At 41.3% G+C, this 17,032-nt stretch overlaps 1 protein-coding gene across 1 annotated transcript; it reads right to left on the reverse strand.

The window, feature by feature from the left end:
* Positions 1 to 1,941: 1,941 nt before the first annotated feature.
* mettl4 (methyltransferase 4, N6-adenosine) lies at positions 1,942 to 16,215 on the reverse strand (the record flags this gene model as incomplete). Its single annotated transcript, XM_083777732.1, has 9 exons — positions 1,942 to 2,724; positions 11,341 to 11,432; positions 11,577 to 11,683; positions 12,315 to 12,489; positions 12,807 to 12,876; positions 13,867 to 14,163; positions 14,617 to 14,686; positions 14,865 to 14,930; positions 15,967 to 16,215. The coding sequence occupies 9 exons, from the start codon at positions 16,213 to 16,215 to the stop codon at positions 2,378 to 2,380; spliced, it is 1,473 nt and encodes a 490-aa protein (XP_083633858.1). The 3' UTR covers positions 1,942 to 2,377.
* Between the last annotated feature and the right edge of the window lie 817 nt (positions 16,216 to 17,032).

Raw genomic sequence — 17,032 nt, forward strand, 5'->3', positions numbered from 1 at the left:
TAAAGTGGAGGCAGTGAGGAGGGGGGTCAGACAGTGGATAGTTGAAATGGGGGGCAGAGCGGGAGAGTGTGAAGAAGAAGGGATAGCAGGTAATTAAGAGCGTGAAGAAGTGAAAGAAGCCGCTCTCGGTTAAGTTAGCCGTCAAGCTGACACAGGAATCAGAGGAGAGCAAGTTAAAGCCTCCGTCTTATTCTCTTTACTCCATCTATCTGCACATTTTGTCCTTGGCAGTCACACACACGAGTGCAGAAAGCCACACTATTAGTATTAGTGTACTGTATTGTACTGAAGCCTATACTGCATGGCTTGTGTGTATAATTGTAGCGCGAAATAAGGCGGACACAGTTTAAAGAAAAGCAATAGAAAAACCTTCTTTATGAGAACTGCAAGGACGGTCGGAAGCCTACACAAACCAACAGCTGTTGTCCTCTACTAGAGAGCCCTCATTCAGTTTTACAAAATGGAGGATTTCTGAGCATGTGTCAAGGATGAGTGCAGGTTAATTTCTCTGGTTTGGCCTATGTTTTCCGTGGGAGATCAAACAATACGCTAACCTTGCTCACTCACAACTCATCCTTTGTGTGCAGACTGTCTTTGTTGTGAGTTGGCTTTGTATTTCCATTTTCCATTTCAGTGCATGGTCTGTCTTTATTTTATTATTTGTATGAAGTAGCAGCAGCAGCAGGTAACGTTATCAATGTGTTCAATTCATAAACTACACAGTGAAATATATGGTGTTAAAAATATATACTTTGAGTAATAGTTAGGACTGGACGTAAAGTGAGGGTAATGGATGCAGTGTGTCGTCACAGACTGGACAGTGTGGGTGTGTGTGCGTGCGTGCGTCACTGTTCTTTTGGGCAACCGGCACATGGTCAACGCACAGCTCAGACGGGAGCGCAAGTTTACAATCTGTATTCCGAGTCCCATTAATGATCCAATCACCATATAAAATTATGCATATTCCATTTAGCCCACGTTAGCTATAGGCTACAGTTTATAGATCATGCTGTGTTTAATTTTGAAGTATTTATATTTAAACAAGATGAGGAAAGACTCACTTGGATCCCCACACACAGTGACAGCTCTCCATGTTTATGCACAGAATATTCTGTACACAGTGCAGTGTTTTATGTATTTCCTTAAGCAATTGATTAATGTGCTCATCTGGCCATATTTTGATGAGGGCTTGGGTCTCCTCATTTGACCACGTCTATCCACGGTAACGGCCCTAACGGGACATCTTTGCGCTGCGTAAAATATGCAAATAAAATAAAATATATGGGGGGCAGCGGTGGTCGATCGGTTTGCGGCGCGGTCTTGATACCGGAAGGTCGCCAGTTCGCATCCCGTTTTTTGGCGAAGTAGAATGCGGTTGTTAAATCCGCATCAGAATTTGAATGAGCCTTCACACTTGCCAAACAAAGTGCACTATTGACAATACGCAGTAGGATTCGTTTTAATCGCAGTATAAAATTCTGGTGTGCGACCTTATACTTTCAGCAGGTTTATAGAGTTAGTACAATGGAATTATGACCCATTGCACAACAGCAGTCTAGTTAACTGGTTCCCAAACACTGGGTAGGGACTAATTTGTGGGTCACGAACAAACATTTATGGGTCCATTTATTTTTTTGGTTCCTACATTTTGTATTTATTATTTCAAAACATTTAAAAAAATACTTTCCCAAAGACGTTTCATGAACAAAATTAAATTATTAGACAGTGGACTCATGATAGAAATATATTCACTACTCCTTTTAATAGTCCACATTCTAAAATACATTAAACAAAACATTTAAATTGTGTTAAAACAGCAATATTTCTAAATAGTCCCATTCTGTCCCCAGTTGAAAAGCAAAGAAATCACACCCGTGTGAACTGAGTGGTGCAACTCCCCCCCCCCCTCTCTCTCTCTCTCATTAGCAGGCAACAGTGCAGCACTATCCCTCTCTCTGTTTCTGGCACCCCCTAATGGTACTAATAGTCATATACTGGTACTCATTAAAGTCACATAGGTGAGGGTACACGGAAATTGCTGTTCCTTGGAGTGGTTGCACCATTCAAAAATAATAATAGTGTTCAACTTATGAGCTGAAACTTTGAACACTTCCGTTGAAAACTAACACCTTGATCTATACATAGGGACATGCACTTTCATCTTCAGCTCTGGGAACACCAAAACCTCCAAATGAATGAAAAGCACAGATCAAAGGGGACAGAGCGGAAGCTATTTCAGGGGCATCGTGATCTTTACAAAGACAAATTAATACCAGTGACACAACAAGTTCTTGGAGAGGAGCCGTGCGCATAGCGCTCATTAGCTCACAGGGGGAGGAGGGGGAGTGGCGAGGGAAGAAACGAGGGAGGAATTTACTCATATTTCTGTGGACACATTTGTGGTGGAGTTCCCTGGCATTGCCGTGGGTCTGTCGGTGGAATTAACAGGTTCTTCTGAATCTATGGGCTTGTTGTCCGAGCACTTGACTGGCGTGTCTGTGGTGGGGAGCGTATCTTTGGTGGGCGGCGTGTCTGTATATTTGAGTCTTGTCCTTTCTTCTGTCTGTGTGGCCATCACGTCGTCCACCATGGGGGTCACGGTGAAATAGCTGGTGTGCTGGAACTTGATCACTTCGTTACCCCAGCTCGTCCACCCGGGCTGAAGGCTTCGGGCAAACAGCTCCAGACACTGGGCTTCAGCACCTACGTATGGTCTCAGTACCTCTATCAAAACGATGTATGGGAGACCAGAAAGAGGATGAAAGATTGCAAACTCACAATGTAATAATATTAATAATAATAATAATAATAGATCTCATTGCTGCAATCATTTCTCTACACTGCAGTGGTTCCCAAACTATTTAACTCAAGACCCAAAAGAGGTTTGCCCACGACACAAACTATGTAAATAGCAAATCTACAATGAAAATTATTTCATGAAATACTTGTTTCAATCAATCAATCAATCAATCAATCAATCAATCAATCAATACTTTATTTCAGACCCAGGGTGATCCATATCACAGAAGAGTAAGTGTTTGTTGGTCTCTCTACACTAGATACTGTGTAGCACTGTTTAGTTTTAGTCATAGTCTTTCGAATACAATTCCATTTAGTTTTAGTCACATTTTAGTCATCTGAAATGTTTTAGTGTTAGTCTTCTAGTTTTAGTTGACAAAAATAAGATTTTAGTCCACTAAATCAACAGAAAACAAAAAAATATCTTAGGTGACATTCACACCAGAAAGCTTTGCTGCGATTAAAACGAATCCTGCTGCGCATTGTCAGAAAGTGCACTTCGTTTGGCAGGTGTGAAGGCTCATTTGAATCCTAATGTGTATCAAAGAACCGCATTCTACTCCGAGCAAAAACGGGGGTTTCACTTCGCTTCCAATCGCACTTGATTACGATTCGGTGCAGGTGTGAATGCAATCCGCAGTAAATAAAGGAAATGAAGCAAACAATGTGGCGGGTGAGGAGCTGAACACAGTTGGAGACGGAGAAGGCATATTTTACGCAGGGCAAAGATGTCCCGTTACCGATGAGGAGACTGAAGCCCTGATCGAAATGAGGACGAGTACATTAATCAATTGCTTAAGGAAACACATAAAAACACTGCAGTGTATTATAGCCTACAGAATATTCTGTCAGTCTGTCTGTGCGTGCCGTAAACATGGAGTGCTGTCACTGTGTGGGGACTGGGGACTGGGGAGTAGGGACTTTCATCTCGATAAACTTGTAAACTTTTTGCGCTGCTGTCTGTTATATCAGTGCGCTCAGCGCTGTGCCTCCATGCCCAAAAGAACAGTGTGTGGCTGCGTGCGTAGTGAGAGAGAGAGAGGGGGGGGGGGGGGGGGGGTCCAGTCGCAGACGGCACGACACATGCGTTATGAGTATACTTTTATCACCATAGATTTCACTGTGTAGGCTAGTTTATGAATGGAACACATTGATCCCCCCTGCTGCTTTTCCAATTGCTGCGGATGACAGTGTGAACTGTGAAGGCAGCAACCGCAGCAAATTAAATATGCAAGAATCCCAACTTCTCCGCCCATTCGCATCGAGTCTACCGAAGTATTAGGTGGGAATGTGACCTTAGTGGGCCGTGATGGCATCGTAATGTCTGATTTATACTTAGCTGCATGCCAAAAATAGCAGATCTACTTGTACTACTATTTCTAATCTGCCCTTTCTGGGCAAGGTTTTAGAAACATTTATCTTTCATTAATTGGATGTGTTTCTACAGAACGATAAGGTGCATAACAAATTCCAATCTGGCTTTAGGAAAGGTCACAGCACAGAAACAGCACTTGTAAAAGTAATTAATGATCTTAGGGTGTTAGAGAAAAATGTATCCGTTCTCTTACTTCTTGATCTAACGGCTGCATTTGACACGATTGATCATTCCATTTTAATACAACGTCTGGAGCAATGGATAGGTTTGTCTGGTCCCTGTCCTGGTTTTCCTCCTACCTAACAAACAGAAGTTATGTTGTCAATCTAGCTGAGTTTGACTCAGACAAACAGATCGGTTCTTGTATTCCACAGGTCTCGATTCTTGGTCCTCTATTGTTCTATGTACATACTGCCGTTGGGAGAACTTATTACCAATCACGTCAATTTCCATTTCTATGCTGATGATACCCAACTATATATTTCTGTAGCTCTAGATGATCCCTGTGCTTTAGACCCGTTGTTGACCTGTCTGTCTAGCATCAAATGCTGGATGAGTGAGAGATTTCTCAAGCTAAATGAGGATAAGACAGAAGTTCTCATAATCGGTTCTAGTGAGCAGAAATAATCATTAATAAGTACTGTACCTGACTGTAGAAAGTAACAGTACAGTAAAGGACTCGGGGGTCATTATTGATTCTGAATTTAATTTTAATTCACACATTAATCATGTTACCAAGATTGCCTTTTTTCACCTTAGAAATATTGCATGAATGCAAAAACACGAATCCACGCCTTTGTTTTTTCTCTGCTTGATTACTGCAATGCACTTTTTTCTAGACTGCCTATAAGAAAACAACTGACTGACTGACAACTGACTAAGATGAGAGAACATATTACTCCAGTTTTAGCTTCACTGCATTGGCTTCCGGTTGTTTTTAAAATCATTTGATTTGAATCATTTTACTTATATATGTTTATAAAGCTCTCAATGGTCTCGCACCTTCCTACCTACATGACTGCCTGCCTAAATATGTCTCAAACCACCCCTAAGGTCTTCCACTGCTGGCCTGCTCGCTTTGCCTAAAAAAACTGGCAACTAAAAAATACGGTGAAGCAGCTTTTTGCTTCTACGGGCCGACGGCGTGGAACAAACTCCCACTATACCTTCGACAGGCAGCCTCTGTAGACATCTTTAAAGCACAGATCAAGACCAACTTCTACACTCTTGATTTTAATTGCTTTATTGTTTTATGCCTTGCTTTTCTTTCTTTCTCCGTTGCTCTGTAAAGCACTTTGAGCTGCATTTCATGTCATGAAATGCAATAAAGTTTTATTATTATTATTTGTAGATCAGCTATTTCCGGAACGTGACACCTGCATGCAACCAAACATAAAATGACTTCTTCTCCACTAGTCCAAATGTAGCAACTCATAATGTAATAAGGGCTCATAATTGCTATGTTTTCGTTCATAATGTTACAAGTTATTACATTATTACATTATAGAAAAATCTGCTATTACGTTATGCACTGATTATTACATTATGAGTTTTTATTACATTTCAATTATTACATTATGAGCCTTGAGTTGCTACAGGGTCCCCAGTTCAAAATATGATTATTTTGGAAGGTCACAGCCTGAAAATGTTGAGGACCACTGCTCTACATCAATGGTTCTCAAACCTTTACATTTTATTTCAAGCAGCCCCATCCAACAAAAGGAACCAAATGGACCCGTTTTAAGTTAAATTGAACCGTTCATTTGCGCACACTCAGAGTTACAGAACTGTCACGGTCCATTTGGAACCCCCCCCCCCCCAAGGAACCCTGTTCCTGAGGGTCCCTGGACTCGCCTCCACTTTGAGAACCGCTGGTATACATAATCATTTTGCTTTTAACTGCTATTAGTTAGATATGAACATATCTAAGATGGAAAATTAACACTAGAAGAATGAAAAACAACTGAAACACTTTTTGTTATTATTTTACTTCAAAGAGCTGCAATATGGGTGTTCAATTGACTCAATAGTTTATTGCTATGTCAAGCAAGATAGTTTAGGATATTCACTGTACTGGAAGTACATTCAAGAACCGACAGTAAATACCCTTTTGGCAGCTGTATCTTATTGCGAACGCACTGAGCACTAACTATGAGACCCTGCAGATCGTGTCTGTCTGTGTGTGTGTCTGTGTGTCTGTCCCGCTGTGACACCACCCGCCCGCCACCAGAGGGCGCAGCTGTAGCACACACACACACACACACACACACACACACACACACACAGTAGAAAACTTAAAAAAATTACTAACTAAAAAGAAAAAAAAAGTACGTAATTTATTCTAATTGTTGTTATTGCAATTTACGAGCTGCGTTCGCTTCACGCGTTTGCGCGTCTTACTTGTTTCACTCTACACAAATTGATTAGACAAAAATAGCGCATTGTGAGCTTGTAGATGCAAATTGTTGGCAAACGTTTGCCCCAGAATAGGGATAATGGGGGTTCAAGTGATTAAACCAAAGTGGCACATTAAGTTTTAAGCATATTATGATTATTATTTTTGCCACAATAATTTTAAACGATATGATTGTTGTAACTGTATGAATAGAGCCCTCCACAGCATAATCAGATTTCTCAACTGGCTACCCCAAAGATCAGTTTAATATGGAATATCAGGAAAATGTCCGTCTCCCGCGGAAGATGGCTGTAAGTGAGAAAGTAATATAACACTTATTCTTCAGCAATTTCTTGGCCAAAGTCTGGTGCCATGTCCCCTCTCTCTCTCAGAGGCTTAATAGGGTAATTAGAGCTCTTCTTCCCCCTCCTGTCAAGAGGTGCAGGTTTGGCCTTTCCCTGATGCTTGTCTCTCTGACGCGAAGAGAGAGAGAGAGAGAGAGAGAGAGAGAGAGAATGCAAGCAATCATAGAGACTAGGTGTATGCTTGATGTGGAGAGCAGTGGTGGTAATTCAATACATTTACTCAAGTACTGTACTGTACCTCAGAAACTTCTTGAGGAACCTTTACTTTACGGGACTATTTACATTTTTCAATAATTTTCAGTACTTCTAGTCTCTACTACATCTCAGAGGCAAATAATTAACTTTTTACTCCACTAAGATTATTTGAAAACTTGAGTTAGTAGTTACAGTACATTGTTGATTTTGAATATTATTACAAAACATGCATTAACCACTTCAGTCATATATATATTCATTCTTAGGCTATTAGAAAATGGCAGATCTACAAGCTCACAATGTGAGCTTGTACATTTTGGTACTAGTATATTTGATTCACTTTTGTACTTTTACTCAAGTCAATTTACTGGACCTTTACCAGACCTTAACAGAGCATTTCCATTGCAGTATGTATTGACTGACTGACTGATTGATTGATTGATTGAACAGTTTGCAGAATTACAGTACATTTCAAGTACAACTCAATTCAAAAACTGGTGGACGACGCATTAAACTTGTTTACAATAGGGCCCACCATTTTCAATTCATCAAAACATTCAGAGACGTACGAATATACACAACTATATAGTCAAAACAGGAAATCATCAAAGAGGTAAAAAGGTAAAAAGAAACATATAGTTAGGGGGGATACAGATTTTACGGGGGCCAGTTTCAAATTGCAGCCGTCCGTAAGTGCCCTTTGAGAGCAGTTTTGAAGGAGTCAAGGGATTTGCATGGCTTAATGACTGTTGGTAGGGCATTCCACATTTTAGTGGCATAGGACGAAATTAATTTAGTCCCTTGTTTGTGCCGAATCTGGGTTGCACATGGTTTGTTGAACTCCCTCAGGTACATGGGTATCTTGGTGGTGTAGCGAATCTTGTGGACCAGACCCATTGCAAGATGCTGTACTCTGTCGTCAACCCTAAGCCATTCCAGCCTGTCAAAGTGGGCAGGGGTGAGGTGGGTTCGGGGAGTGAGGCCAAGTAGTAGCCTGACCAGTTTGTTTTGGGAAGTCTGGAGCCTTGTTTTAAAGGCCTTAGAGGTGCTGTGGTACCAGGAGGTGCAGGATACTTTTGCTTAAGTTAAAAATATATTTTTCTACTACTGCTGCGAGGCTGTGACTCCGGGGGCTTTGGAGCTCATTACTTTGCTGAGTGTTGGATAAGTGTTGAGTGTGAGAGAGGTGGCACCTGTGTGCATGTGAACGGTGAAGTGAAACGTATCTGTCAAACGTGTGCAGCTTCTCTTGAAAACACATTATTCACAGCAATGAAGGTCAGCCGCCAGCTGTGTTGAGTTCATCGACTAAAACTGTGACGAGAAATGTTCGTCGACTACCTTTTTTCACTGACAAACTACATGAAAACTAAATAAAAACAAAGCTGTGATGACTAAGACTAAATATTGACAATTTTGACAACAAATATAAACTAGACTAAAATATTAGGGACGCTGTAGCAACTCATAATTTTAATAATTTAAATGTAATAAAAACTCAATGTAATAATCAGTGCATAACGTAATAACAGATTTTTCTATAATGTAATAATGTGTTACATTATGAACGAACACATTTACGCAATTATGAGCCCTTATTACATTATGAGTTGCTACAGACCCCCCAAAATAATATTTGAACTGGGACCCTGACAAGCACTCGGTTCCATAGATAATTATTGTGAAAATAGCACAATCACAACGCCTCACAGTAGTAGATTGGCTATTTTCACAATGTTTGCCTCTTTCTCATGTAATATTTGACAATTTGGCCAATTTGGTATTAAAAAGGTCTTAAAAGTAATTAAATTGTAACTTTAGAAATGTGCAGTTACCCTGTATACACTTATACTGTTGGTTTGTTTACTGTTTAGTGTAAAAACTATGTTGCACATTAAGCTAATCCCCCCCCCAACCTTATTTGTTCCCCAGTTTGGGAACCCCTGGTGTAGAAGACGGTATGGAAGGTTCTGTTAATGCAATGATTGTGTTGTGTATTCAAACACTCAGGCAGACTTATAATCATAATCATTGTAACACACTGTTATTGACATTCTACCGTGTCACACCTCAGCATGACTGAAAAAGGTAAACAATATCCTTCTATTCTCACAAAGTATATCGTCTATTTCTGTGGAGCTAAAAGGACACTGAGCAACACCTTCCTGTTCTGTGTTGCGATCCATAGACAATAAATCGCCTTCCCCTGAGAGGGGGAAATGACGTCAAGGCACTCTTATTCATAGGCTCCCTACATATTCATTGTCAAGGTCTCTCATTGCCGTCTTAACAGCACACTTAACTTACTGAAGACACAAGAAAATAAACAATATAGACTAATTGGCAAAAGTCATATATAGTCAGTCAGTAGGGATCTGTCAAGTGTTGTGATTGCAGTCATTGGAAATTAATGAACAGTGAATTGTGCATTTATATAGCGCCTTCAAGCAATATAAATGCACGGTAGAGGAAATTAGGGGTTCATTGTTTTGCTCAAGGACATCAACTCTGGGGGAGCCCGGCATCAAACTGGAAGTCTTCCGTCGCCCACACTCTACCAGGTCGAGCGTGGATTTCCAGTTTGCATCAGTTACCTTTGCAGTTTTTTATACATTAAGGAGGTAGAGTCTACCTCCTTAATGTATTAAAAAAACTGCAAACGTAACTGATTTAAGAAGCAAATCAGAAGTGCTCAGAAATGCTTTTACCTTCTGTGAAAAAAGAAAACTATGATGGGTCTTTCTTCATATTATTTTGGATCATGTCACTGGACAGAAAAGTCATAAATGCTGTAGCATTGCCCTCTAGTGGTTATATTTCACTACTACATCAGCCAACACCCTCAGTGACACCAGTAGTAGCCAAGATAAAAAACTAAAGTTATGCCATCTCCGGTTTACTTCCCGTATCTGTAGTAGGCGGCTGCCTTTTTAGGAGACATGGAAGCATGTAGGAGTCTAGTATTTCCAATGGAAGAGCGAAGGTGAACACATCTTATTACATATTTGGGCTGTATTCTTGACAACAAACTGACAGGTGAAAGCATGGCAACAAAGGTGGTCAAAAAAGTAAATCAAAGAACAATATACTTCTTGGAATAGTTTGTTTGGTATATCCATCTTTTATTCCAACTCGTAGCAACTGGCGAGACTAAAACAAACAGGGGGGACCAAAACAAAGCGACGCCAAAATACAGACACCAAACCGGAATACGATTTTATTAGTCTAGACCAAATCACACAGGCGATTTAGGAACACAGAGGCTTTCCTCCGAGGTGGAAAGTCTGGTGACGCATGTTTAGGAGACCATTTGTAGGATTTATGTACCACTTTGCCTGTGGTGGCTCACATTTCGATAGTGTTACTACTAGTGTTGCGGGGGCTGAACTGTAACCCGCGGGTTACCCGCAGGGCGAGTCAAGACATTTACACTTTATTTGTGAGGCGGGTTGGGTTGGGTTAAATAATGATTGTTGTTGCCACTTGGCCTGGGAGGACATTTGTGCAGCCTACAGGAGTGTTGTGGAGCTGTGCTGGTTGATCTCCTCCTGACTGTGAATACTTCCATGGCGTGTGTGTGTGTGTGTGTGTGTGTGTGTGTGTGTGTGTGTGTGTGTGTGTGTGTGCGTGTGTGTGTGTGTGTCCACGCGGTGTGCCGTGGACACACCGCTTGGGGACGACGTGGAGAAGGACAACAGTTTTCAATGAGTTTTTCTCAGGCCTTTAGTCACGTTTTCTTTCAGCGTCTGTGCCTCCAGTCCTGTTGTTGTAAAACTCTATTGTATGTCCGCAACGCACGGGTGAGTCTCTCTTTTCTCCTCTCAAGGCAACCTCTCTGTCTTCTCTCAATCTCTCGCACACGTGTGTGACAAATTAATATAAACTAAGTGAACACCCGGGACCATGCGTGCTTGCCAGTGATATTATTAGCCTATTAAGGCAGTTTCGAAGCACCCTTTTGGACAAATAAAAGCTGCATTCAAAGACATTTGACGTGTATATAATGTTGGCGGCTTGCAGGACGGGTTGTGAAAATTGATCCAGTGATGCGGGGCGGGCTGAGACGAGTCAATTTATGAACACATACGGGGCCCGCGGATGATACAAAAAACCCTGACCCACGCAACACTAGTTACTACTAGTAGTCTACTACCAAATATATTCAATTATTAAAGATATGCCGTAACCAGAAAAATGTTGGGAATATTTACCAGAAAGTGAGGGCTTGTGGGAGTGAAGGGCTGATGGAACACTGACAATCACATGCTGGTCCTCCACAGGGACTTCTGACTTCATTGAAGAGCTGAAGAAAGACAGAGTAACTATTACTAGTACACTTTATTACATTCATAAAATTACAGTTTAAAAATAAAATAATACAAAATAAACTATAAAAAAAAAAGATTGAGCTCATTGGCAAAGAATAACACTGATAAAGCCTTCATACCTGGCTGTGTTCTTTCCAGCCTTGCGGTATCGTCCGAGCACCAACAACTCATAAGGCTTCTTGTGCTGCGAGTCCAGTGGAAAGACAAACTCACCAGACCTGGTTACCTGAGGGAGAATAACACAGCCTCAATGCATCTTAAAAAGTCAAACAACGCATAGGTTTGTCATGATCATGCTGCATTTTCAGGATTTGCAAAAACTAAAATGCACAGGGCAAATATGACAAATAGTTTTAATATAAAATACCTTGAAAGTACCAATAATCAAAAGATAATAATAAAAAAAAAGTAATAAAGCACAATGTCCAAAATAGGAATTTTATACATACAATTTAAAAACTATAACTCTTAAGACAGATTCAGAGCTCCGCAGCTGAATCTATCAGCAACATCCGTTACACCGTGTATAGAGTTTGTCAGGAATGAAAACAAAGACACACCACCGGAAGAGGAGAGCTGAAGGAGAGTGAACGGGCCGGCATTCAGTCTCTACACACGGTTTGCGGGCGGTGCCCCCAGAGGCAAATTCAAAGGATTTAATGTAGGTTTCCCGATTGCCTCTGGTGCATTGTCCTCTTAAAACATGAACATTAATTTCTGACCAATTGTGACCGATGCTAAGTCGATTATTCTTCATTTTCGTTTTTTCATGTCATACGAAAGCAGGGAATGATATCTTCAAATTGACATATTGGTTGTGCAATATTATTTTTAAATCTATGGGGTACAGCTCTTACCTTGACCCAGAACCATTCAGCAAGGACTTCTACGCCCCAGTGTGGATACAGCTCTTCACGGACATAACGCAGGTGGCTGGGCCTGTTTGTAACCCAGGTGACCACCAAGCAGCCTGGGTAGGCCAACAGCGGAATGGGGAGAAACCTCAGCTTGGATGAGGGCAGAAATCTGTACCTGCATGGAAATAACAACAGAGTATTCGGTTATTGATTGATTGACATCTTCATTGACAAAATGCATATTCATAAACATGCAGTGTATTTGTACATATTTGTCAAAACAATAAAAACACAATAATGCGTGTGTGTGTGTGTGTGTGTGTGAGACAGTGTGCGCAGCACTGCGCACATGTGTGCTTGTGAGGGCACAGTGATTTAGTACAGAAGAATAAATAAAATCAAGAATACATTATGATTATTAAACAGATTAGTTGGATATTAATTGTTGCACCCCTACACGTCACCACTATAATGTTGTGTTTAACTGTATACCTGCCACTCCTTTTCACGGACTTGTTCTCCCATGGTGGGTCCATAACTATTAGGTCAAATCTCCTTCCATCTGTATTAAAAAATAAAAATGCAACTGTTAGGCTCCAAATGCATGTGAAAACTAGAAAAAGTGCCCTTCTGGGCACAGGTCTCCACCAGGAGGATAGGAATATTTAGGAGTAATATAAACATGTTTTTTGTTTGTTTGTTCCAATCTTTGCCAATCAGGATGGAATATGGGAAATGGTGCAGATCCGTGTTGATGGCACGCATGCACAATCCACCTGTTGGTGGCGCTATAACAGGGCAATGTGAAATGGGTGGGCTATATTCCTCAGCCTAGTAGGAAAGTGCGTGAAAGATTTCACGTGAAATTGCACGCTGCGTTCATGATTTGAGGTTTTTTGTTCAAAACAGGCCAATCCTGCAAAATTTGAAAGCCAATGTTAAGCCAATTAGGATGGAATATGAAATATCAGACACATCCGTCTTGAGCACATGACTATGGAGATACTGTGTAACGATTTGCGGGATTTTTGGACAAAATCTGTAGGTGTACTGTGCAAAAACTTGTTTTGCACAAAGCGGCCTCCTGGTGGCGCTATAACAGGCCGTTCTGGAAATTTTGGGGCAGAGGTTCATCGTTGGCATCCAGGGAGTGTGTGTGCAAAATGTGGCATCGACCGGGTTAACGGTGGCCGAGATTAGCTTGTCACGGACGGACACACGGACACACGGACACACGGACACACGGACACACGGACGGACGGACGGAGTGCAAAACATACTCTCTCCCCATGCCTTCGGCCTGGTGGAGACAATTAACAATAAATTAAATAATGATGGACTGTCTGTAACTCTGAGAGTGTACCAAATGGACCGTTACGTTTCATTTGTACACTCTCAGAGTTATGGGGTCCTTGAAATTAAAGTATGAGAACCACTGTACACTAAACGGAACAGAGCCTTAATTAGTATTATAGGGCCCGGAAGTAGGAGTTATTCTGTGTGCATAGAGCCCATGAGGAGAGGTAAGGCTGACTGACAAATCTCCACTCACAATGGACTAGCGGCTGCATGGCAGAGAAGTCAGAGAGCAAGAAGGTCGTCTGTGGAGGTATGATATATTTCTCGCCCATCAGTGTAACCTCCACTGCCCAGTTTGAGCTGTTCTCCGTTATGCGAGAAAACAAATCAAGGTTTGCTGCACAGCCGTCCTCAGCGGTACCAATTAACTGAACGAGGTTGCCATCCTGGTCACCACTGTCCACTAGAGGGAGCTCTTTGGCCATGTCACAAAGGGCTGCTAGGTTACAGTCCTGGTTGGGAAGGGGGTCTTCCATGGCAGCTGTAACACCTGTAAGGTCATAAGGTTGTCAACTTGGTCTTTCATCCGGTCTTTCACCTCTTATCTTCAGATGTAAACGTTTTGTGTTATTTTGGTTAATGAATGCCCTAATTGATCATGGGAGTGTCTCTTTTCCCCGTGTTTCGCGAACAGGTTTTTGCATAGTGTTTGTGAGGTTAGGGTCAGGCCAGAGTAATGTGGAAGTGCGCATTCTATCTCAAATTCTCAATGGAATAGTTACAATGTTTGGAACTATAGCCCATAGGCACCCGCTTTGCAGCGAGATCAATGCGTGGCCGTGTCGCCACTTTCTTACTATTTGTGAGGTTAGGTTTGTTGTACAGTATGTCTTCTTTAGCTCGGGGCAGTGTGCATGTGTATTCTACAGTGTGCATGTGTATAGTATGTCTATGTGAGTGTGCCTGGCTGACACTGTTGATAAAGTCATAATTTTATACACACCATCCAGATATCCATGAGATTTCGCACCATTCACCAAGGATTTAGTTCCTTCCAGAATGACAACCCTGATCTGTATTAGTAGCAGAATACATTGTATTAGCTAAGTACATTTGCAGATTTTGCACATCATGACACATTGTGGAAATCTCGCCAGTTGCCAAACCAGACTGGTTAGCATTTGTTGTGATGATAATTTAGGACTACTTGAGGTACAGTAAGTAAATGAACATCTCCAAAATACAACTTACCTTGTCATGGTAGACTTGAGAATCAATTTCCCCTTGGTTTAGCTGACTGTGTCTCCGTTTTCTTTTCTGATGAGAGAAGAATAACAGCAGCGGTGGAAAAATTACTATATATATATTTTTTTTTCAGAAGGTATCAATACCACAATATAGAAATACATGTTACATTACAATGTAAAGTCTGGTAGTATTCATTTAGCTTTGGTAAAAGTAAAAAAGTATTGGGATCAGAATATGCTTAAAGTACCAAAATGTAAAAGTACTCATTATGCAGAATGTCCCATTTCAACTTTTTCAATAGCCAAAATAAGAGCTTAAATGGTTAATGTATGTTTAGTAATACAAATAATATCCAAAGTTAACTAGAAACTAAAGTTGAGAAACAAGTATAATATTTGCCTCTTAGATGTAGTGGAAAGTAAAAGTACTGAAAATGGGAAATACTCCACTAAAGTAAAAAAGAAATACCTCAAAATTGTACAGTAAATGCAGTTGGCTACTTACACCACTGAATAACAGCATAATACTAACTAAACAATATTTTCAATTCCGTGTCATGCACATCATGTGTCATGGTGATAGCCCTAGAATGTCTCTGAATCTCTGATGTTAAATACAAGTATTTCACAATACAGAGCCATATAGATCGATGCCATCGGTTAGCTGCGCGACATGCGTGGCATAATGTGCTCGTGTGTACTACTCACCCATTAAATAATTCCTAAGACTTGGAGTCAGATAGACAGTCCTCTAGTTTCAAATCACTTTGTTGGAGTGTTTTTCGTGGCTGCAATTCGAAACTGGCCCCCGTAAAACCTGAATCCCCCACCCGGCACCCACCCCTTTTTCCCCTCACTGTATTTGTTTTTGTTAATAATTGTTATGATGAATTGAACATGGTGGCCCTATTGTAAACAATTGTGTAATACTTTATGGTGTCGTCCACAGTTACGTCTATGTAGAAGAGCCATTGGACTGGACCCATGAAGTGAACGGAGTTGTCGTAACTCTGTATGGCAGGGTCCCGAAAGGGGCTAGGCTAACCGTAACATCACGATTCACATACATTCTAGGGCTATCATGGTGACAGCTATAGCTAACTTACTTTTGTTGGTTTAATTGTCTGGATTTGGTCTGGACTTTCTCTAGTATCCACATCATCAGTGACGTTAAAGTTACCACTTGAACTGACTGCAAAACGACTCTGTACAATCTCAAAACACTGCCTTTTGAAACGACAGCTGAAGTGTTGCTTGTGACCTCCTCTCCATCGGACGCATCGCGAGTATCCCTGATCAATATGTGAAGAGGCGTCAACAACGTGTCCGCTCACATTCTGAAACTCCACAGACATATTTTGAATATTTCAAGCAGTTGTTGTTGGTCAAAAAATAATCACACACGCTGCCATGTTTTCGGAAACGCACGTGAGTGATGCATTGCAACTTGCAAGACGCAGACACAGGCTGTGGCTACACTGGCAGGCGTGAAAGCTTCAGTTGTCCGTCGCGTCAGGTCTCACTTTAAATCCTTCCGGGGCTTTGGGCGGTTCCTAGAGGAGACGCACACGGAAGCCTATTTAAACGCCTGTAGTCCTCTATTTCTTCGTTAGCGAAGTGGGCGTGAGAGGGACGTTTGAGTGACAAGATGTTGACACAGACAAAGGCGCATTCTAGTGTAGGCTCTATAATATGTTGCTGCCTTGCTACTTGGCTATGGAGTCAGTCGACAGTCGACTGGTTAATGTACTTGCCTTTGGAACGGGGGACCCGGGTACGCCTCCCGGCCGAGGAGTTTTAAAACTAGTTTTGTTTTCGCCGACGACTTGCGGACGGACAACTTACATCTGACGCTCTCCTCCGCGCGGCGTCAGATGTAAGCTGCCGACAAGCGTGTGTCACCCGGCGGTGAGAAGGAGATTTTTGATTGATTGATTTAAATATTTATTAACAGTTTGCAGAATTACAATACATTTCAAGCACAAACTCAATACAAAGACTGTTAACTGTGAGTGGACGAACCAATTAAGCATTACACTTGTTTACAACAGGGTCCACATTGTTCAATTCATCAAAACATTAAAGACGTACAAATAGACACTTCTATATAGTTAAAGAACAGAACAGGAATTCATCATAAAACAGAGTTCCCTGACCGGGAATCGAACCCGG

Source organism: Protomyctophum parallelum (assembly GCF_964188405.1).
Source record: "Protomyctophum parallelum genome assembly, chromosome: 12".
In the NCBI taxonomy this organism is placed as follows: Eukaryota; Metazoa; Chordata; class Actinopteri; order Myctophiformes; family Myctophidae; genus Protomyctophum; species Protomyctophum parallelum.